General features: G+C 48.2%; 1 protein-coding gene across 1 annotated transcript; it reads left to right on the top strand.

Moving 5' to 3' along the window:
- The first annotated feature begins 17,927 nt into the window (after positions 1-17,927).
- LOC119377047 (uncharacterized) lies at positions 17,928-21,449 on the top strand. The gene is made up of 6 exons (XM_037646673.2): positions 17,928-18,175; positions 18,275-18,507; positions 18,581-20,617; positions 20,678-20,866; positions 20,971-21,079; positions 21,141-21,449. The coding sequence occupies exons 1-6, from the start codon at positions 17,928-17,930 to the stop codon at positions 21,220-21,222; spliced, it is 2,898 nt and encodes a 965-aa protein (XP_037502601.2). The 3' UTR covers positions 21,223-21,449.
- Positions 21,450-22,473: the final 1,024 nt, after the last annotated feature.

The raw sequence follows: 22,473 nt of genomic DNA, 5'->3' as shown, positions 1-22,473 counted from the left end.
TCCAGGGAAGCTTCGCGTCATTTCCCGATCGCATTCCTATCGCAGTCTAGCTTTCGTACACTGTCTATTCTCAAATGACTTACCCTCACAGTGCCCTAGCTACGGGGGTCGTGAAATCTAGAACACGTGCTTTGGCGATGCCCCCCGTTACGTGGGATCAAGGACGTCACAGAACAAAAACGGTGGTTAGGCTAGGACTAACTGTCCCCACTTGGGAGCGTCCCGCGGTGCCGCCCTAAGGGGTGACACCTCTCAGGATGCTTTCAATAAAGTTCTTCGTACTGTATCCCGAATTTCCTTTTTCAACCAGCTCCTTGGCCTTCTTTTCCTTTCCCAGCATATTTAATTGTTTGCCTCTCTTCCCCTATTTACGTCGTCAATGAATGTACAAGCTCACTGCTTCTCTGTCGTGCAGTACGCCCGCTGAGAGTTGCAATCGCCACACCGGAAACGGTCCTCGTGGCGGAGCAAGCGGCACAGATTCGCTGCGATTCGTGGGGCTCAAGGCCGGCCGCAAACCTCAGCTGGTGGATGGGCAGCCGCCGCATGACACGCAGTGCGGTCAACGTCGACGAGTCGAGCGGCCGCACTAGCAGCCTGCTTGCCTTCACGCCGGGAGCAGACGACCACGGCCGGAGGATCCGCTGTCGCGCTGCCAATGAGCGTGTGCCAGGCAGCGCCATCGAAGATGCGCTTCTGCTAGAGGTGAGCCACAGTGGTGAGCTTACTGAAGCCATATTTTATGAAATAATGCTAAGTCTTGTAACAAGTAATGTCGCTGGAGCCAACGTTTCGACAAGTGAACTTCTGAGGCAGTGCCCTTGTAAACGTTACCTCAAGCGACGTTCCTTGTTCTACTTCTCACAATTTCAAAGATTCGCTTTCATATTCTCTCTTTCTTAGGCTTTTTATGAAATGCTAACACGCAGGCAGGCGCAGCTTAGCGCAAATACTTAAAGGTCGTCGCAATGATCAGCCAAGCATTCGCTTATTTTTACTGGCCTGTGGTTTTCCAGCATTCACATCTGAAGAGAAAAGGAAAGGCCCGTCACTAGTACTCATTAAAGAAAGTATCTCTCTATCTCTGTTACCGTCACACTAGTGAATGTAGAAAGTGGAACATGGCAAACAAGGTGTGTGCATGGAAAAGTGAGTGTAGAAGTACGAAATTATCTACCGTAATTTTCAGATGGTGCATTGCTGTACTGAACAAACTGCATTATAAATAAGGCTGATTTTATATAATTTAGGCCACCTTTATTTTTAGCGTACGCGAACTTTGAATATAAATCAATTTTATAACTTGTGCGCAATTAAGTACCCTACAAAAGGTAAGTGAAGATCCTACTGAATAGCATCGCACGCATAGGCCGTTCTTGGATTACACATGGGAATCAGTTTCAGGGAAAGTGGTTCCCAATGTGCTCCTCAAAACTTCAAATAAATTATCTGATCGTGAAATTCTGCCGCAACCATTTCGATGAAGTTGCCTAAACAAGGCTAAACTGTTTGGATTGTCACGAACGGCTTATCACTGTATTTTTCACCCCTGCTATCGTTATCCGCCATGGTAGCCTAGAGATTGTGGTATTTACATACGGTGCTTTAGGAGCAAAAGCGGCAAGTAAAAGAACCGCAAAAAAGTGAAGAAGAACGCAGTGCACAGGGCGACTGTGGCATTGTGGAGCTGAGCTAGAGGTCGCTTGTTTGATCTCGGCAGTTCAGGGACTTTACTCGGCAGAGGCGGCCGCATATGATGGTAGCTAGTTGGGCGAGCCGGTACATCTGCATCTTTGCACACAGGGCGAAGGAAATAACATATACACTAGAAAAATAAACGAGGAAATACGAGCGCTGGCTCACGAATAAAGGTTCACGCATATATAGGAAAAATTGTACATGCGTACATCAGCACACTTGGCCCTCCATTCACCACGGCTCGAAAACCACAAGAAAAATGACAAAAGTTACTGGTGATTAACGATTACATACGCCAAGAAATAGCTTTAGCCTTCTGTGTAAAGCAAGTGGCGCCATGCATACTGCTTTAGAAAACCACTTGGTGATCTAAGTTAAACCAGGAAGCTATTGCAGACGGTAAATACGCGGTATTTTTGTATTCGTTCGATCCCTTCATTCCTTCTATTGTGCCCTCCGGGCAGGAGCGTTGCTGAGAGGAGTGGTAACAAAATATCATAATTAATAAAAAAATGCGCCAACGCAAGAAATTATATAATGCACCAAAAAAGTATACGCAACACACCCGTTAACAATATAAATGGGACTTTAAAACATTGTAAAGCCAGAACAAGATCATACCGTTAAACACATGAAAATAAAGGAGTAACAACAAAGAAATTTACGGAAAAAAATTTTCAGTTACTCTTAATCAAAACATTCTTGTATTGTTATTGGCCTTTTATGTGTGCAGTGACGGTAGGAAGGTGGTTCCGCTCCTCACAAGTACTCGATAAAAACGAATACCTGAAGGTACAGGTGCTACAAAAAGGATCGGCAACATTGTGTAGGTAATCAATGCGCAATAACACATACTGGGGAGAAAAAAATAAAAATCATGTAGTGAATGTTGGCGAAATGTTTGGGTAACACCTTCTACGTAGTACCCTACCTGTGACCTTTTAACAAGAAAGTATTTTATGCCGGTGTCCACCAAGACTTCAATGACGTCATATCGGTCACGGGAATGACGTTGGTAAAGCACACGTGAACAGACGACAAAGAAAACAGAAGGAAAGTTTCGTTGGCGCGGATGAACGGCGCTCAACCAACTATGCTGCCAACACACACACACACACACACACACACACACACACACACACACACACACACACACACACACACACACACACACACACACACACACGCACACGCACACGCACACACACACACACACACACACACACACACACACACACACACACACGCGAGGTTATGCAAACGCGCCTTATTTCTGTTGCACCTTCTCCGCGATAGAGACGCCAGCGGGAAGTGGGACGCCGTGGCGCGTTCACGACTCAAGCTGTAAACTCTGCCGCTCGCCTTCCTTAATCGCTGTGTGGTAATGCACGAGCACAGGCGTAGGTGACCCGATTACTGGGTAGCGCACACCATGGCATTTCTCTCCGGAAATGAAGCTTTGTGTGAGTACATATTGAGTACCAGTGTTTATTATGTACTTGTTGATGCCATCATTGCGTGGGTGTCACCATATGCTGTGTCCAGGTGTATGTTAACTACTTCAACTACCGCAAAGGTTTACTAATGATCACGGACGTTTGTCGTCGGGATGGCAATGCGTGACCAGGCGTCAACGTAGTTGCATCCACGCCAAACACCGATAGACATTGTGCAAGATCTGGTACATCCATGTACAATCAACAATCAACTACTTGTGTGAAGGCACCTTTCACTGTCGTGTTATACTGATTCCTATGAAGGAGGGACCAACCATGCTTTATTTGTACATTTATTGGACATTAGCATGAACCTTCCTGAACGAAGCCTCTTTATGTGTAGAATATTGAATAAATGCGTAGCTTCACATGGGTTGTCTTCATTTCTCTTTTATTTCCTTAAAGATATTTGTTCCTTAAAGGGGTGGTAATTAAAACGTATCTCCTGGCGGTATGCGAAAGTGTTATGTGTGGTAAGGGTAATGTCGCATCTTGGCTACGACCAAAGCATCTGAAAAGAATTTCATGAATCTATCTATCTATCTATCTATCTATCTATCTATCTATCTATCTATCTATCTATCTATCTATCTATCTATCTATCTATCTATCTATCTATCTATCTATCTATCTATCTATCTATCTATCTATCTATCTATCTATCTATTCTATCTATCTATCTATCTATCTATCTATCTATCTATCTATCTATCTATCTATCTATCTATCTATCTATCTATCTATCTATCTATCTATCTATCTATCTATCTATCTATCTATCTATCTGTCTGTCTGTCTGTCTGTCTGTCTGTCTGTCTGTCTGTCTGTCTGTCTCATCTCTTTTTGCCATCTGTTTTTGAAGTTTCAAAGGGGTCTTCCATGTTCTCCTCGTTTGCACTTGTGGATGTCAGATCCAGCTTATGTTTAAAGGGTCTTCTGGTTTCACGCAGACATTTCTGACCAACCCGCCGCCAACCCGTCGTAGCTTTTATACGCCACAATGATTATCCAGGCAAGATGAAGCATGCAATCAACAGCTCAGTCTCGACGTTGCCCGTACGAACTACTTTAAGCACAAGATTAAGCAGTCGAACTCTCCTTTGTGCGCCACGTGTCACACTCGAGAAGACGTCCTGTGTGACTGTTCCCGTTAAGACGCAGATCGACAGATTCTGAAGGCTGCACTTCATTTGCAACGCGGCTTGAGCTTAGAGCTGCGGCACCTTTCGACCCGTGGCAAAGCCGCGTTTGTGCGATGCGTAACACAAAAGCGCTGGGGTGTTATTGAGGAATAACAAAACTTTAGGAATGACTCTTTTGTGCGTATATGTGAGTTTGTTACTGTACGTATTATTTGTGTGTATATGTGATCATTGTATATATCAGCCATCACCCGACACCTAGAGTAGCGAGTCAGGTAATAAACCAGGCTATTACATCTCCGGGAATAAAATTAAAAATAGCTATATATCTGCCTATCGCCATATTTATTCAATACGACCTAGAGTAAAACTTCTCTTAAGCCTGTTTCACATGCAGCGATTTTGCTCCAAGAGCGGAGCGGCTGCCGTCGCGGAAGCCCAAAAACAGGTTTTTTAGAGCGACCAGTGGACGCGCGATCGAGATCGCCGAAGTTGGAAAAATTCGCGAGCGGCAGAGCGGCTGCCCAAGGTCAACCAATGGGGGAGCAGTGACGCGGGGAGCACGTGACCGTAGGGATGGAGACGAGAGCAGCCGCGCGCGCCGGGAGGAACTCGCTCCGACTCGGTTTCCTAGCAGACGACATTCGCTGCAACGAGCTGGCAGTGTAGAAAACGCCGTTCTTTTCCTTTTGTTGTTCTTTACTGGGCTTCCGTCAAAGCAGACAAATCGTTTGCACGTGTCATTTTGTTCTTTTGTATTTTTATCGAATCGTGACACCAACATAGGTCCGGACAGGGGGAACCTACGACACTCCGCACTTGTTCGCAGTAGACGTTTCAGTTTTTTTTTTTTTACTACTCTGGTGCAGCACGTTCGAATAGTTTACTGCTTTCTTTTTCTTTTTTTTTTTAGTGGTCACGTACCCCGAAGACGACAAATGCCGCCGCCTCTTTACTGCAGAATGTCGATAGGCAAAAAAAAAACAAAAAAAAGAGACGAGCTCCTTCACAAACCCACAATGTCGTTGACTGGGCCGCCTGCATCCGGTTGCCGGCCCATACGGCGCACCAACGCCTTGCGGCATTCGAGAGCAAAAGCCACCGAAAGCCCTGTGAAAGCTTAAAACCCCAAAAACAAATTCTTTCTTTTGCTTTTCCATGGCCAAGTGTATGGGCGTGCAACATGACTTGCGTGGTAAAAAAAGAAAGCTGGAACAGAAATAAACGTGACTACTGAAGTTGTTTAATTGCACTCTGATAAACTGCACATTTTCATCATTCAAGGTTTAGGCGCGTGAAAATCGATCACCGAAGTAGAAGGCTCGTGAAACTTGCAACCCAAGCGCACCAAAACAAGCGAGCCCGGAGAAAGGAAACCCGCGGATAACGGGCGCTTCCCACAACCATCACTGCGCATCGCAGAGGCGCGCGCCGCGCAAAAGCGGTGCATGTGAAACGAAGCCGCGTCCGAGCGTCCTGCTGCCGCTCGGTCGCTCGCATGTGAAACAGGCTTTAGGCCTAGTTGGTTCATAATCCTAGAAGTACATTTACAGCGCAAACGCAAAGACGCACCCCAAGGAAAGAAACGACACACGCAAGCGCTGACTATCAATTGACTTTATTTCGGCGATTTTCAATGCATATATACCTCCAAGGCAGCCTTTCCGCACATGCGCCACGCAAACAACAAAAACAAAAAAAGTTTTTGTCGATTTCGTTTCTGTTTTTGTCGATTGCGTGGTGCATGTGCGGTAAGGCTGAGTAGCACTGACAATTGGGCGAGTTGGTACAGATTCATGGCTTCGGAACGGCGTAACAAGGAAGAAGAAAATACGAAAGATCTTTCGTATTTTCGTCTTCCTTGTTGCGCCGTTCTGAAGCCATGCGGAAAGGCTACCTTGGAGGTATATATGCATTGACAATCGCCGAAATAAAGTCAGTTGATAGCCAGCGCTTGTGTGTGTGTCGTTTCTTTCTTTGTGGTGCGCCTTTGCGTTTGCGCTGTAAATGTACTTCTAGGAATACGAGCTAGCCCGCGTGAGCCTAATCTTGGCGAGGACTTTCGGTTTTCCAGGTTGAATTCCCGCCCTCTGTGCGACTGAGGCTCGTCGGTGGTTCGGCCGTGGACGAAGGTAGAGACGCGAGGTTTGAGTGCAGCGTGAAGGCACACCCGCAGCTGCTGGAGCCACCTCGCTGGCTCTGGGAGGGCCGACCATTGTCGGCCGGTGGGCGACATCAAGCCGGAAGCAACGGTTCCCTGCACGTGCTCACACTGCACGGAGTGCGCCGGTCACAACGAGGACGCTACTTCTGCCTCGCGAGGAACGCCAGAGGAAAGGCACTCAGCGCACCTGTCAACCTCCAAGTGCGCTGTGAGCATTTGAGTCTTTCTTTTAAATGCGAATGCATTTCTTAGTCGGGCTATGTAAGGCATCCGGCGTTGTCCGCGCGCCGGCAGGTGTTATCTCTCCGCTCTCACTCCCTCTCCCATGGCAACAGCTGCGGGCGCGCGCGCTTATCCTCGCCCCTAGCAACTGGAGCATGTGGTGCGAGAGAGTGTAGGAGCGGGTAGGTGCATTGCTTCGCCGCTCCTTCTCTCGCTGTTCGCTCTCTCTCCTCCATGCGCCCCACTCTCCCGTCCGCTCGCGCCTCACTGTCGACCGTTCGCTGGCTGGGCGCCTCTCAAGAACATCCGGAAATGTGTGTTCGAGACGCCGCTGTGAAACGCCAACTGACCACAAGGCTGAGATTATGGCCGTCAGGTACAATGACAACACAAACAGGTGCTGATGAATGTGTAAATAAATGATTACGGTACAAATCCTCGTCTCGTCATTATTCTACGCCATTAAAATTGCTACGCCGTGTACTCTCGGCGCAAGAAATGCATTCGCATTTCGTCACGACTCCTTTTATCTATTTTAACTGACTTACTAGTTCGAAATAATTGAGGTCTACACGTGAGTAAGGATATAATGGAAAAAACTGTATTACACGCACTCGTACAAAACAACACACGTCTTCTTTCTCAAGTTCAGTGTCCAGACTGCCCCACCCAACCAACTTCTTTCCATGGGGAGAAGGGAGCACACTCTCTCCTCTCTGGGTTCGCGCTCCACGGTGCGCCTGGCTCATGTCTGTCGACGGTGCCATGTTCGCAGTCGCGGGTTCTTGAAGAGACGGCCTTTCGTTTGGTGTTATTTGGTTTGCCCGTCTGGTGGCTTTGGTGTTCTATCGTTTTATTACATGCTCCCCCCCAAAATGAGCCTTGATCATTTTACTTCTGTCTCCAAAGGGTAGAGCAGTTGTACCGGACGTCGCAGAGTGATTCCAGTGGACAACTTTACAGCACAAGAATGCACTGCTCCGTCACGGCCTTTGAAAACTTTGACGACTCTTCCTGTTTTCCACATATGTGGCTTTGCATGGTCTTCATGGACAATCACAATGTCGTCTACCGTAAGGGAATTGTCCTGTCTTGACGATATTAGGTGCGCGGAGCGCAACTGTAGCAGGTATTCCCTTTGCCATCGGTTCCAAAAGTTGTTGACAAGTGATCGTCGGTACCTCCAGCGTCGATTAATGTCAGCTGCTGTAGAAGTGGGAACAGCGCTTAACTTGGAGGCGGGTAAAGCTATCAGTCTCTTTCCTGTCAACAGATGGGATGGTGTAAGCACTGACGCCTCACCTGGCTCCTCTAGGACATAGGTGAGTGGGCGCGAGTTTATCGCTGCCTCCACATCCGCCAAGACTGTAGTGAGCTCTTCAAATGACAGGCTTTGACGACCGAGAACTTTTCGCAGGGATACCTTCACGGACTTTACCATTCGCTCCCACCAGCCTTCCCACCAAGCTGCCTTTTCTATTATGAATTTCCACGTGATGCGCTGAGAGCCGCAGTAGTCTTGAATGTCACGACTGCGAAGAATTTTCCAGAGGCTTTGCACTTCCCTCGATGCCTTCTTAAAGGTCAAAGCGTTATCGCTGTAAATAGTCTGCGGTAGACCCCTGCGCACTACGAAGCGTCGAAGGGCCAGCAGAAAACATTCAGTTGCAAGGCTGGAAATTAACTCTAAGTGCACTGCTCTCGTTGTTGCGCAGGTGAACAAGGCGATGTAACTCTTTGCGCTTGACGTTTTACTTTTGGTGAAAAGAGGGCCGGCAAAGTCGATGCCCACAACTTGAAAAGGTTCGCTCCGGTTCACTCTGTCACCTGGAAGGGGAGCTGTAGGTGCTGTGGCCGGTTTGAGTCGGTGCTTGGCACACAGAGAGCATCGTGATATCACTTTCTTCACTAGCTGCCGACAACACGGAATCCAGTAACATTCGCGCAGTTCAGACATAGTGCTGAGAGCGCCTCCGTGAAGAGTTCGAAGATGAGCTGCAACTACTATAAGTCTGGTTACGACATGATCTTTCGGAAGAAGGATTGGATGCTTGACGTCTTCGGATGCCTTTGAAAATTGAAGACAACCTTTCACGCGCAACAATCCCTGTGCGTCAAGCAGGGGCGTAGCCAGAAATTTTTTTCGGGGGGGGGGGGGGGTTCAACCATACTTTATGTATGTTCGTGCGTGCGTTTGTATGTGTGCGTGCCTATATACGCAAGCAAAACTGAAAAATTTCGGGGGGGGGTTTGAACCCCCCCAACCCTCCCCCCCCTTGGCTACGCCCCTGGCGTCAAGGAAAGGCTGAAACTGTGCTATTGGTGAGTTCACCGTCAGGCTCTCTCCCCGAGAAACTGTTCCAATCTCTTGCTCGTAGTATTTACGTTGCGCATGTCGAATCCAGTGGTTGCTGGCCTCTTGAATCTCGTCCGCTGTGAGATATGCTGGGTTACTCCCATTGTGACGTCGGCAGTTTCTTACAAACCTCATGACCCACGCAGTTACTCTTATCAGACGTGTGTAACTGCTAAACTTTTCTGCTTGTAGCAAAGGGGTCATTTCAGTTATTCCTGTAAGCAGCTGAACTGCGTTCTTCCTCTTTTCGTTGTCCGCTTCATGGCTGTGACACGCATTATCAAATTCTTTTGGTGGCCAGAATTGAGAATTCTGTTGCAGCCAACTTGGGCCTTTCCACCACAATATGTTGTCTTTTAGGGACTCTGCACGCATCCCTCGAGTCAGGCAGTCAGCGGGGTTATCGGTGCCTGGGCAATGCCTCCAACTTTCTGGGCTGCTTAAACTCTGTATCTCAGTCACCCTATTTTCAACAAATGGCTTCCATTGCTTGGCTGTGCCCTTTACCCAACAGAGGGTGATCGTGGAATCTGACCAAAAATACACTGCAGTTGTTTGATCAAGGACACTATGAAGATAATGAGCCATTCGTACTCCAATCAGGGCAGCCATCAACTCCAACCGGGGCAGAGACATCACCCTCAACGGGGCCACTCGGGACTTCGCGAAGATGAGGTTTGTGTTCACTACTTCGCTCTCGTCATGCGTCCGTAGGTATGCACAGGCGCCGCAAGCTTTTGGGCTTGCATCGCAAAATATGTGCAGCTGACAGGTAGCCTCGTAGTCGGTCAGTATACAACGGGGAAAAGAGAGCTGTTTCAAGTTAGTCAGATCTGAGCGCCAGTTTCTCCATTCTGTCTCTAAATCATCCGGCAGTTGCTCATCCCAGCCAACCCCTCTCTCCCAAAGGCGCTGAAAGAGCACTTTGGCTCGTATCACAAAGGGCGCTACCAGTCCCAAAGGGTCAGAGATCCTCGCTGATGCCTGCAGCACCGCGCGTTTTGTGCTGACTCCTGTGCATGCTGTGATCAATACGGCCGCGGCCGATATGGACATTTCATCTTTAGTAGGTGTCCACAAAAGCCCCAGTACTTTATGCGGTTCATCCGGAGCGCTGCTTTGTTCGCACAATGTCATCCTAACTTTTTCGGAATTGGATGACCACTTTCTTAGGTACATTCCAGCATCGGTGATTATTTTGCTCGCTTCTGCAGCTATCTTCAAGGCTTCGTGCTCAGTAGCTGCTCCTGTAACTAAGTCGTCGACGTAGAAAGAGTCTTTGAGTATGCTCACCGTTTTCTGAAGACCGTCGCCCTGGCTTTCCAAGTGGTGAAGAAGAACGGCGTTTAACAGGTATGGGCTCGCCGTAGTGCCGAATGGCACTCTTTGCATTCTCCACTCCTCTATGTCTGGAAGGGCGTCAGGGTTGTGGGGTGCTTCGCTGTACCAAAGGAATCTTAGAGCATCCCTGTCCTCAGGTCGCACGCTGATTTGAAGGAAGGCTTTCTCGATATCTGCCACGAGAGCAACCGGGTGTAGGCGGAAACGTAGCAGAATGCGGACCATGTCGCTAATGAGCTTCGGCCCTTTATCCAAATGTTCATTTAGTGACGACTGTTCTGGTGCATGAGAAGAAGCGTCGAACACTACGCGAAATTTCGTTGTCTTTGACTGAGTGCGGATGACAGGCTGGTGAGGTATGTAATATACATGCTGGGATGCTACTTCATTTTTTACTCTTTCTGCATGCCCTTCGTTCATGTAGCTTCTGATGCCCGTGTCGTATTCTTCCACAAGTTCTTTGCTGCGGCACAACCTCTTTGTAAGACTTTTCAGCCGTTTCATAGCCATTTCTCGGTTATCTGCCAGGTTACTAGAAGTTTCTTTCCACGGAAGTGACACTTCATAGCGCTCACCTTTTCTTTCCACGCTGCTCAGAGCGTGGTTGATGCTTTCTTGCTTCACGCTCTCTTCATTGGTGACTCCAATGGCGTCCAGTTCCCAAAACTTTTGCAGTATAGCTTGATCTTTGGTGTCGCTTTCCAGACCAATCTTTAAAATGCAGACATTTGTCGCCATGGTCAGAGAGCTGTTGAGACTGAACGGACCCTGGAATGTCCAACCAAACTTTGTATGGATAGCTGCTAAACCGTCGTTGTCTGCACAGCGGCGGACTTGCCCTGACAGTAAGTTCCACAAATGATCCGCTCCAATCAACAGTGCAATTCCTGGAACCGCTGGCAATCCTGGATAAATGAGCTTGTCAGCGATAAGTCCTCCATTACACTCAATTTCCTGCACAAAAGCATGTTCAACCGGAACTGGTGCAACGTCTTTGCATATGAATGGAACTTCTACGGCCTCAATGGTTATTTCGCTGTCGCTGTATAGGCACCGTGCATACGTTAGGAGCCGCCACAGTCGCGCGCGGCCTCCAGCGCCACAGCGGCCACGGCAGCAAACTTGACGGGATATGGGAGCAGACGACGCAAGCGGCAGCAAGCCTCTGCGCCGTGTTCTGCTGCTTCGCTCGACGCGTTTTCGTTTCCGTTCGCTTTCAAAAGACGTTAAATTGTTAGCAGCTGCCACAGACCCTTGATGTTTGAGGGTATGCTTCTTTTCGCCAGACCTCGTGCACCCTCAGGGGAACGCGGCAGCATAGAATGCATGAGCAAGGGAAGACGACACGGAGGCCATACGGGCACGTTGAGCGAAACTGCGCGCCGCTTCGTTCACTAAACGATCACAGCTTGTCACCCTCAGACTAACGTGGCAACAGACTTGGCAGCTGCTCGAAAGAGACGACACCGGCGACTGCATTGCGTTCACTGCGCCGATTTCAACCAGTGCAGCCGAGCGGTCGTCACAGCGGCTGTTAGCTAGCCATGGCACTGCAAAGCGTGTCAATTATTATTACATTTGGGTTCAGAGAGCTACGTGCTATAGATGGTTTCTCCCGAGGAGCTAATCTAAATAAGGGCAGAGAGCTTCTCGATCTAAGCGAGGCTGGCGAGGCATGTTCACGGCTTCGTGGAAGAGACGTTGCACGGCGGATCGTCAGTCACGGGGAAGTGCGCACCACAGGTGCGAATGAACGCGCCGGGAAGATCCGTGAAAATTGAGGTATGTCGCTTAAATTTGCTTTTTCTTAGTTACAGGTCATGTAATGTTTTCTTATCACTTAAAGCAGGGACATCCGTGCGGCCAACTGGGAGTGCCGTGCCGGAGTCGCAGGAAAGTATAAAACCGCCTGAATAAAATTACTTGCGCATCGAAGACAAGCAAACCGCGATAATGGGGCTTTCCTTTAATTAAAAACGTCTGCCCGAAACACTCAACTGTGGCAATCACAAAAGAAAAAAAGTGAGCGATTTTTTTTTTCTTCTCTCCTTTTGTCAGTTTCATTACAAATAATCTGGAGGAACTTCTGCCTTTACAGTTAGGGCAAAGAGCATCGACGTCGAGCATGTGCTGAGGTTTTTCTGCAGCACTGAGTGCACTTTGTCTGACGTGCTCCGGGCAGAGGCCAGCGACGCGGCATCGCAGTCCCACCTCATGCTCCTTCCTGCCTCTACTCAAACGCTGAGCTTGTTTGTTTTGAAACGGATTATTTGCTCATTTTTATGTAGGCTCTCAGGCAAGCTGCTGAGTATATACAAGCAGTATGTCGAAGTGCCACATCAGGAAGTGGCCGAACTGTCAGCACGCATGTTATTAAACAGAAATGCTTCGGCAAATGAGCGTTTCTGCATAATTACTGCGACAAAGGTGTGAAGTAATACCTTTTGACGATTCGTCTTGGCAATGAGTCTGCTCTGCGATGTACATTTAGTGCACTTATTTAGGCCGGCACATTTTTTTTTCTTTTTTGTATCTCCAAGGCGCACAGGGTAATTGACATGCTAGACAAACGTGCAGATTGCGTATGGTCTCTGATTGGAAACCAGTAAAATCGCGTACCTGGAGAATTTCTGTAGGTGTTACTGCACCCAACAACGCAGCAATTATTCTTAGAGTTTGGCATAACTGACACAAAACGAACAGCCCGCGAGAAGGCCGCGCGCCGTCATCGCGGAACCGTTGAGCGAGCAGGGCGAGCGGGTGAGAGTATCCCGTCAAGTCTGCGCTTGTTGCCGCTAGGGCCGCCTTCATTGGCGGCAGAGTTACGTCTGCACGGAGCCTATTGACTACGCAAGCGCAGTTCAACGATTCGGAATGTTTCCGTTTTTGCAGCTGTCAATCCGAAAGTGTTGAGGTGGAAGTCCTTGTGTCCCAAAACACGCAGGTTAAGCGTTTTAGAGACGTCTTCTCTAATAAATATCTTTTGACTTCCGCCGTCTAATACACCACGGATGTATCCGCATTTGTTACCACCGACGGCCCAAGTGCGGAAAGTCTGCAGAGCGACTTCTTTGTTCATTTCTTTTTCAGCGGCCGCATGTACGTTAGTTGTGGTAACTTCTTTCACAGCTTCTTGCGGACGATCGTTCTTTGCTTTCTTCCAGTCGGGGTTGCACAAGGAAGATACATGGCGTTTGCCGCAGTATATGCACTTTACTTTTCTTCTGCATTCTTTTGACTGGTGCCCCCACGACGTACAACGAAAGCAGCGTCCGGCTCGTGCCAATTTGTTCGTCTTTTCTTCCGGCGGGAGGGGAGCCGAACAGGACTGTGTCTCGTGTTTCGTCGACTCGCAGAAGAAACACCTCCTCGCCTGCTCCGGCTGCGTGTGAAGTACCGCGGCGCTTGGCGTATGGTTCTGTTTACTTTTTCCCCCGCTCCGTTCGGCTTTGCTCTCTTTCGTGGCACGGACGCTTTCGGCGCATCTTTCTCTGCTTTCTGTCTCGACGAGGAGAAATTCTAAAATGTCAGTTAGCCTATCGTCTACTCCTGACGCCGAAGATGCTTCTGAATCGTGTGGCGACTGACTCGCCGACTTTGTTGCGCTGTTGGCTCGGCGTAGTTCTTTGTGGAAATCCACAACCATTTCTTTGGGTAGCTCCGAGAGGATCACGTCGCTTAACATTGCCGAATAAGACGACGCATTTATGCCTAATCCCTTCAGTCCACGAATGTGGGCTTGCACATGATCGTACAAGCGCCGTAACCCGCGAGCGTCCTCCCGTGAAGCAACGCTGGGAAGTGCTCTCAATTTTGCGATATGCTCTTGTTGAATTCGTTCTTCGTCGCCGAATCGTCTCTGCAATATTTCGATGGCATCTTCATAGCAAGCTTCCGTCGCCTGCAGCCCTCTTATCGCTGTCATGGCTGGTCCCGTGAGCAGTGACCTTAGGTACTGGAACTTCTCGGTCTTCGAGAGCCCTTCGTTCTCGTGAACTGCTTTACGGTAACATTCCCAGAAGGCTTGCCATGCGGAAAGCTCACCGTTGAGCGGTTCCAGCCGCAGCTTTGGTAGCTTGACGCCATGATGGTGAGTCTGGGAGGGCGGCGGATGAGGTGTTGCTAGGCTGCTGGCGGCGATGGCACCCGCCTGCAGCGACGCTATCTTTGCTTTGAGGAGGCCGATGGTTTGGTTGGCCCTGTCGTCGTACTGGATGTTTTCTTCGTACTCCTCCTCGAAGGCGTCCTCTGGCAGGCAGGTTTCCATTTCTTCGTTGATCTTTCGAAGATCGGCGTTGTTAACCTCCAGCCGTTGCAGAATGGCACTGAGCTGTTCAACACTAGCGCTTTCCAGCGCCGATGTTGCCTCTTTGATGATGACGGTGTTCTGTCGTCGTCGGGAGCGTCGCTTCACTTTCAGCTTTTCCATCGCCTTTTTCTTTGTCCCTACCCGCGACCTTTAGGACCTCTCTACTTTAGTATACTTTCTTCCCGGGTTTCGGCACCATTATGTTATCTATTTTAACTGATTTACAAGTTCGAAATAATTGAGGTCTACACTTGAGTAAGGATATAATGAAAAAAGACTGTATTACACGCACTCGTACAAAACAACACACGTCTTCTTTTCTCAAGTTCAGTGTCCAGACTGCCCCACCCAACCAACTTCTTTCCATGGGGAGAAGGGAGCACACTCTCTCCTGTCTGGGTTCGCGCTCCACGGTGCGCCTGGCTCATGTCTGTCGACGGTGCCATGTTCGCAGTCGCGGGTTCGTGAAGAGACGGCCTTTCGTTTGGTGTTATTTGGTTTGCCCGTCTGGCTTTGGTGTTCTATCGTTTTATTACAACTCCTTTCGGGGAGGTGGGGGCATTTTTTTTTGGTTTGGGACTGCTGCAGCGATGAGGCTCCTGAGTTTGTTAAAAACAAAATACCGGTGCTTCACGCGGTAAACAGCCACGGTAATACCGCAGACATGTATGACCTTAGAGATGTTGTAGTACTGTGGCTAATTGGACGAATCGGTACATCTGCATCTTTACACACAGCGCTGCGTCTTTTACTTGTCGAAGCTGCCATCTAAACAGTCAAGCCGATTCATCCGAACCGTTTTAATATGACACTTCTTGTCTCGATATAGCCGCATTGCAAGTTTTCGTTACCCATGATTATGATGATTGTCATTTTCATCATCAAGTCCGCCGAAACGAACCCCTCGCTATGAAAATACCAAAAAAAGAGAAATGCTTGATGTGCTCGTTTCCTTGTTATAGCCAGCCGTTGAAACCAACATACAATCAAGCCAAGGAATGCATAGGGGATATAAGTTTGTTGTTTTTAACTGTAGTATAATAGTTATGACTTGATGCATTAGGTAGCATGCGAGGGTTTATGGGTTAGCTGACACCTCGAGCAAAGATCACTTGCCACGTAAAGCCTTCTTGCAAAAATAGTGCTCCACACGCGCCGTCTTGGCTACGAGTGGCGCTGGCTAACGCTCCCAAGGATTCAACACACAAATATAGCGAACAATGTGTACCAGGGAGCGCCCTCTGTTGTAGCTCAGTTGGTAGAACATCGGACGCGTAATTCGGATGTTTTGGATTCGGATCTGACCGACGGAGAGGGTGCTTTTCCCTCAACAATAAAGGAACACTAAAGTGAAATGATGAATGGCTTTAGATTGATAAAGGGTGCTCTGGGAACTCTGATATCGTCATTTTCACGATCATAAGGCTATTAATAGAGCAGCAAATCATCATTAAAGTTTTATTTTTAAATTTCTCGCCGAAATCTCTGTGCGTGATGTCACAGATTTTCCCAGTGTGTCGTATTTTGGTGACATTGGCTCAACGACATTTCCTGAGCCTTAGCATATGAAGTCTATGGAGCGCTCAGAGGTCTACGCACTTCATATTTACCGATTACGCAGGTCCCAATAGACGCCGTAAAAATCTACGACGTCACGGCGATTGGTGCGGGATTTCCAATGTGGCCTCGCCACTCGCATTTTCTTTTTGCTCGTTTTCTCACTTACCCAGCGTCTTGTAGCGGTAAGCTTGGTAGTTTTGAAATTATGAAATAGCAATTTACTAATTATAGACAAACAGTTTTTCTCTTTAGTGTCCCTTTAATTGCTTTAAATTTAGGTCATAGTCATTCCACTGCAGTTAACAAAATTTTCCCGTATGTTTTGCTTGGCTCTACTGGGTGTTGGTTTCATTGGTTGTGTCTAACAAAGAAGCGAGCCCCTCGAACAATTCCCCTTCTTATGCACTCTATATAATAGGAGAGCGGTAAGCTGTCACTTAATGACAGATTGATCACACTATACGTGCAACGACTACACTCTTATTCAAGTACCGTATAACGTCCGGCACATAAACGGCCCATTTTTATTCCACCACAACGTACTGCATATAAGCGGCCCTTCAATCGCCATTAAGCGTGACAAATTCTGCGGTGACGGATTGGGCCCGCTATATGCGGCCGCGAGCGGTCGCAACGCTTATATGGAGCCCGAGGCGGAAATGGCCCGAGCGGACGCAACGCTTATATGGGGCCCGACGCGAAAGGCGGACGCAACGCTTATGTACAGAGCCCCGCCTCCCTGACCTTCGCCTGTGTGAAAAGCCACAAATACGTTTTATTTTTAATAAAAATTATGGCCTGTAGCATATCACGACACTGCTGCCACCTACATTCTTTTTGGTTTAGACTGTAAGCTAACAGTTGCAACAGGTCTCGTACTGCCGGAGCACCACCAGCTTCCCGTGAACACATGTGTGCCGCGCTTACATGTTTATCGTGTACTGTGTGCGTTTATTGCGTGCTTATCGTACGCGACATTCGTCGACTGGGCATTTTCCGCGTGTTGGGGCGTTCTCCTGCCTTGATCCAGTGGCGGATGATGGTCGTTGTTCGTTGCCACTCAACACAGCCTCACGGGACGCACAGCTTTGTGTCCGCGCTCAAAAGTGCTTTCTTGCTTCGTTCATCGATTACTCACGTTGATCGAGTGATCGAGTGTACTTCCGAAGACAATCCGCGTCCGAGTGTTTTGACAAGCGGCGACCGCGGTTCCACAGGAGCGGAAGCTTGAGCCTTTTGACGAGCGACTGTGCCAAACTTGGGTAAGTTGAAGAAGGTCGCTGAACTACGTAACTTTGTTACTTCATTGCATGACAACTGTTTGCAGTAACCGTCGTGTTGGCACAGCGAGCATGATCAACAGATACCCGATAGGCAGGTATGTTTTGTGCTTTGGGTGCTCTTATATACACCACCATAAATGACAGAGTGATGCTATTCGCACGACGGAGTGCACCGTTGCCGGAAATGGCTGGGTGCACGACGATGCGGCGCCATCTATGGGGAGAGAGTAGTAACGCTGTCGGCTAGCGCCATCTACGAAGCTTCGCTGAAAGTACGACTTTCCTCGTGGTCAGATAAGGCAGTTCGTTGAGTTGGTCACCGGCACATGCGCTCGGGTGTTTACGCACGTGCGAGCATGGACGTAACGGTTGGTGCACGGTTTGCATCGTACGATGACTTCTATAGTGCTTTGCGCACGTTGCAGCTGCGGACAAACGCACTGTTTGTTAAGAAGACATCGAAGTCCGTGGATGCTGTCAACTCACATCTGGTATCCGGAGCTGTAAAGCTGGAAGGAAGATTGAAATTCGCGAACGCGACGTTCACATGCAAACACGGCGGTACCCAGAGAACAAGGGGCACGGGAGTGCGCCCAAATCAGAGGTAACGCAGGCCCTTATTCAATGCTGCATCGTGTACTATAACATATTTGAGAGGAGTGCGTGTACTAGGTAAAACCACGCGGTTTCTTTCTTTTTCTAGAACGATGAAGATGGACTGCCCGGCGAGAGTAGTGATTGCTGCCAGACGCGCAAGCCAAGAGCTGGAGGTCACCTGTGTCGTGCTGGAGCACAATCACGAGACGACTTGCGACATGTTGGCTTCCTATCCGGAGTGCAGGAAGCTGAACGACCATGAGGCCAAAGTTTTGCAACCGCTCCTTGAGTTGAACGTGCGGCCCAGCCTCATCGTACAGAAACTCAAGAGAGACACAGGTAACACTATATAGTCACATTGTTGTGGTGTGTGACTAAGCCTTGCACCTTTTTTGTCTCAATTGTTTTATAGGAAAAGTAATCATCGCTAAGGACATACAGAATATGAAAACTAGCATGAAGAGAGGAGATGATGTAGAAAACCTCATGCAAGTGATCCGCGACCTTCGAGAAAAAGAAAAGGCAACAGTTATCACAATTACTGATGAAAACAAAGAGCTACAGGTTCTATACGTGCAAACAAGACAAATGCACAGGATGTTTGAGGGATATCCCGAAGTTTTGATCTTAGATGCCACATATAGAACTAACAAGCACAGGATGCCTTTGTTTGTATTCATGGTTGAAGATGGGGCAGGTGCCAGCCATGTTGTGGCATATGCCTTCGTTGCATCCGAACAACAGCACGTCGTCACTAAGCTACTTGAAACTTTTGTCAATGAAAATTCAAAGGCAGCTTGCACTAATGTCGTCATTGTGGATAAAGACTTCACCGAAATATCTGCAATACGAGGCGCGTTCACTTCAAGACCTGCTGTGCAGCTATGCCAGTTTCACGTAATGAAAGCTTTCCGGACAGCTGTCGGACAGTTTACACATTCAGCTGAAGAAAAAGAGAGGCTAGTCAGCAGCTTCAGTGAACTGGTGTATGCACCTACTTCACAGAAATTTGAAGAGGCACAGACTGACTTCTTACTACATGCGAATAGTCAAGCATGCGCCTACTTCGAAAAAAATTGGGGAAATATAAAAAAAAACATGTGGGCCAGACATCTCTGTGACAAGGAGTTTACTGCGGGCAACAACACTACTAACAGAGTGGAGTCTCACAACGCCAAAATCAAGCAGATCTTGTCATCGTCCGACAAATTGTACGAGGCACTAAGGGGCATTGTAAGGCTATCAGATGGACTCTCACAAGAAGCCAGGCATCGGGCAAGCCTCATGAAAACATGCACGTTTTACTCGTACGAAGCATCAAGCAATATTGAAGCCATGTGTGCCAAGCAGTTAACCCCGTATGCTTGCTCCGCAGTCTACAAAGAAGCAGCTAAAGCTAAAAAAGCCCCTCCAGAAATACGACAACTAGAACCAGCTGTTTATAACGTATCAAGTTCTTGTGGCACGTGGCATGTAGTTTCAGAGAAAACTTCCACATGCACGTGCACAACTTTTTCGAGGATGGGGCTTCTTTGTCGTCACATTCTGGCTGTTTGTGAAAAAACTGGTGGTGTGCCTGACCTGTCTAAATTCATCAAACCACGGTGGTTTAAGAGCTATCACCTCAATGTAATGGCTGCTGACAACAATGAAGAGAATGTCGATACATTGCAGGAAAGCACAGAACTGCTAGTCATGCCAGGGCCAGCATTTCATAAGATGAACAGAAACCAGCTATTTAATTATGCAATGAGGACACTGAAGACAATAGCAGATTACCTCGCTGACTGTCCACATGAGGTCTTTGCGGCCCGACTTGAAGTTCTTGAGAATGTTTTTGCGGAATGGCTTACGGAAAGGTCCTCAGGTTCTGCTAGCCACGTTGAGCAACCTAAAGCTGACCAGCCAACCGGCAGAGCTCACACCTCTCTGCTTTCACAAGCCCCTTCACCGCTACCACAAGAACCTGCAACAGCACCACGAGCCCCTTCACCACCACCAAAAGAACCTTCCACAGCACCACGAGCCCCTTCACCACTACCACGAGAACCTTCCACAGCACCACGAACCCCTTCACCACTACCAAAAGAACCTTCCACAGCACCACGAGCCCCTTCACCACTACCACGAGAACCTTCCACAGCACCACGAACCCCTTCACCACTACCAAAAGAACCTTCCACAGCACCACGAGAACGTTCCCCGCTACCACACGACCCTTCCATGGTACCACAACCTCCTTCCACGCCAAGACAAGAACCTTCCACACTGCAAGATCCTCTCAGCCCCTCTGTTTCAAACCCAAGACCACCACAGCTCAGACTTCCACTTGTGAAGCCAAGAGGGCGCCCAAAGTACAAGGCTGTGCAAAAGAGTAAAAGGCCAAGGCAACAGTCAGAAATGGCTGCAACACCATTTGCGCGGCTGACTGAGGTGGCTCAACACAAGCGTGAGTAAATACTCTGGATAAAGTGCTTCTTAACGCATACTAATGTGGTGCTTCTTTCAGTTCTTCTGGCGGGAATCGTGGGGGAGGCTACCTCCGGCAAGGTGCTAGACCAGGGCTACATCATTAATGAGGCTGATGTAGAAGTACGGCCAGAGTTCCTGCCAAGTGCACTTTTGGATTATCGAGTTCAGATGCGGCAACTGCGGCCTTACTTTTCGGATGATGCCTGGCACCTACTTACATCTGCAGGTAATTATGAGAATACAATTAGTGTGTACTGTCTGTACTAGAAAATATATTGTAATGCTGTTTCCCACACAACCCATCTAAAATGTGTCCTATTGTCCTTTCAGTTGCCATCAAGAAGAAAAATGAACTGTGGTTGTGCTACGCCTGCAAGGAACAAGACAGTGGCGAGATTAAAATGATTTGCTGTGACCACTGCCTGGAATGGTTTCACTGGTATGAATTACATATGCTGATGTCAAATGGCCAATGTAACATTTATACTCTTTCTGTGCAGGACTTGTGCTGCAGTGAAGCAAGCTGACACAAAGAAGAAGTTGTGGTTTTGCAGGCCCTGTACAGGCAACTGCAGCATTTAGTGTAAAGGCATAATAAAATTTGTACTGCTGAAAAGCACAAAATTTCAGCAGCTTTGTTGTGAAGCAGTGTGCCTTATTTTAGTGGTTGTATATGTGCACTGCATGTGTGATCGACATAACAGATTGATTCAAAGTATGTGGTCAACAGAATATCATCTTTTGCTTGATGTGAGCCCGAAAAAAGTGCGTTGAAACTTTCCCACGCGGTTATTACTTTCAAATTCAATCTGAACAAAGACATGCAATTCTACGGCGTGCTAAATATGCTGTATCGAATGACATTAGTAAGAGAATGTAGACTTGGGTTTATTCTGTATTTTCTACGTGCCGATGTCGCTACGCCAAAGGCGTCAGGTCTTTTGCGAGAGTCGCAGCTCGCTCATGACGGCCAGCGCAAACTGCGCGAATTGGCTGTACTGTACGGTTGAAATGACAATGGGACACGGCCGCATCGTCGTGCGGCACCTGTGCGCATACGACATATTGCAAAACAAACGCAAAGCCACTGCTCAAGCTCGGGCACTGACGATTCTTTTAGTTGTAACAGTCCACTTACCGTCTTCATGAACTTAACATCTGTTTCAGAGTGCAACACTTCAATTACCGTCTTAATAAACTCAACCTCTGGTACGGACGATGATCCACAGTGTAACAGTTTAATTAACGTCTTCACGAACTCAACCTCGGGCACGGACTTTGTTTCAAAGCGCAACAGTTCAATTACCGTCTTAATAAATTCCGTAAGCGTTGACAACAGCTCAGCCAGCACCAATCCCTAGATCTAGGGATTTACGTGAGCCAGCATCGTTCCCTAGAAAAAGCGTCGTCGTGCACCCAGCCATTTCCGGCAGCGGTGCACTCCGTCGTGCGCATAGCATCACTCTAAATGACATGTTTGAAGGATGCGCATTGCGCTACGCAATCTTATGCTTCGATCATGCAGGCCTCGTGTCGTTGTGCTGTTATTCCTTGACTGTTTACTGTACGAGGTCATCGCTTGAGAGTGTTTCTAGAATCCCTTGTCGCCGTTAGAAAGTGTGTGCTTTTAAACACATGGGGTCGTCCCATAATGTTTTCACTGTGGTGATGCGAGAGTTCACCAAACTCGGCAATAACACGCAAAATTATCACAAGACTGGGGACGTGATACAGGGGCGTAGCCAAGGGGGGTGTTGGAGGGGTTCAACCCCCCCCCCCCCCCGAAATTTTCAGTTTTGCTTGCGTATATAGGCACGCACACATACAAACGCA

Source organism: Rhipicephalus sanguineus, unplaced genomic scaffold (genome assembly GCF_013339695.2).
Source record: "Rhipicephalus sanguineus isolate Rsan-2018 unplaced genomic scaffold, BIME_Rsan_1.4 Seq3294, whole genome shotgun sequence".
Taxonomy (NCBI): domain Eukaryota; kingdom Metazoa; phylum Arthropoda; class Arachnida; order Ixodida; family Ixodidae; genus Rhipicephalus; species Rhipicephalus sanguineus.
The sequence above is the reverse complement of the archived record's forward strand: the minus strand, read 5'-3'. Positions and strand labels throughout refer to the sequence as shown.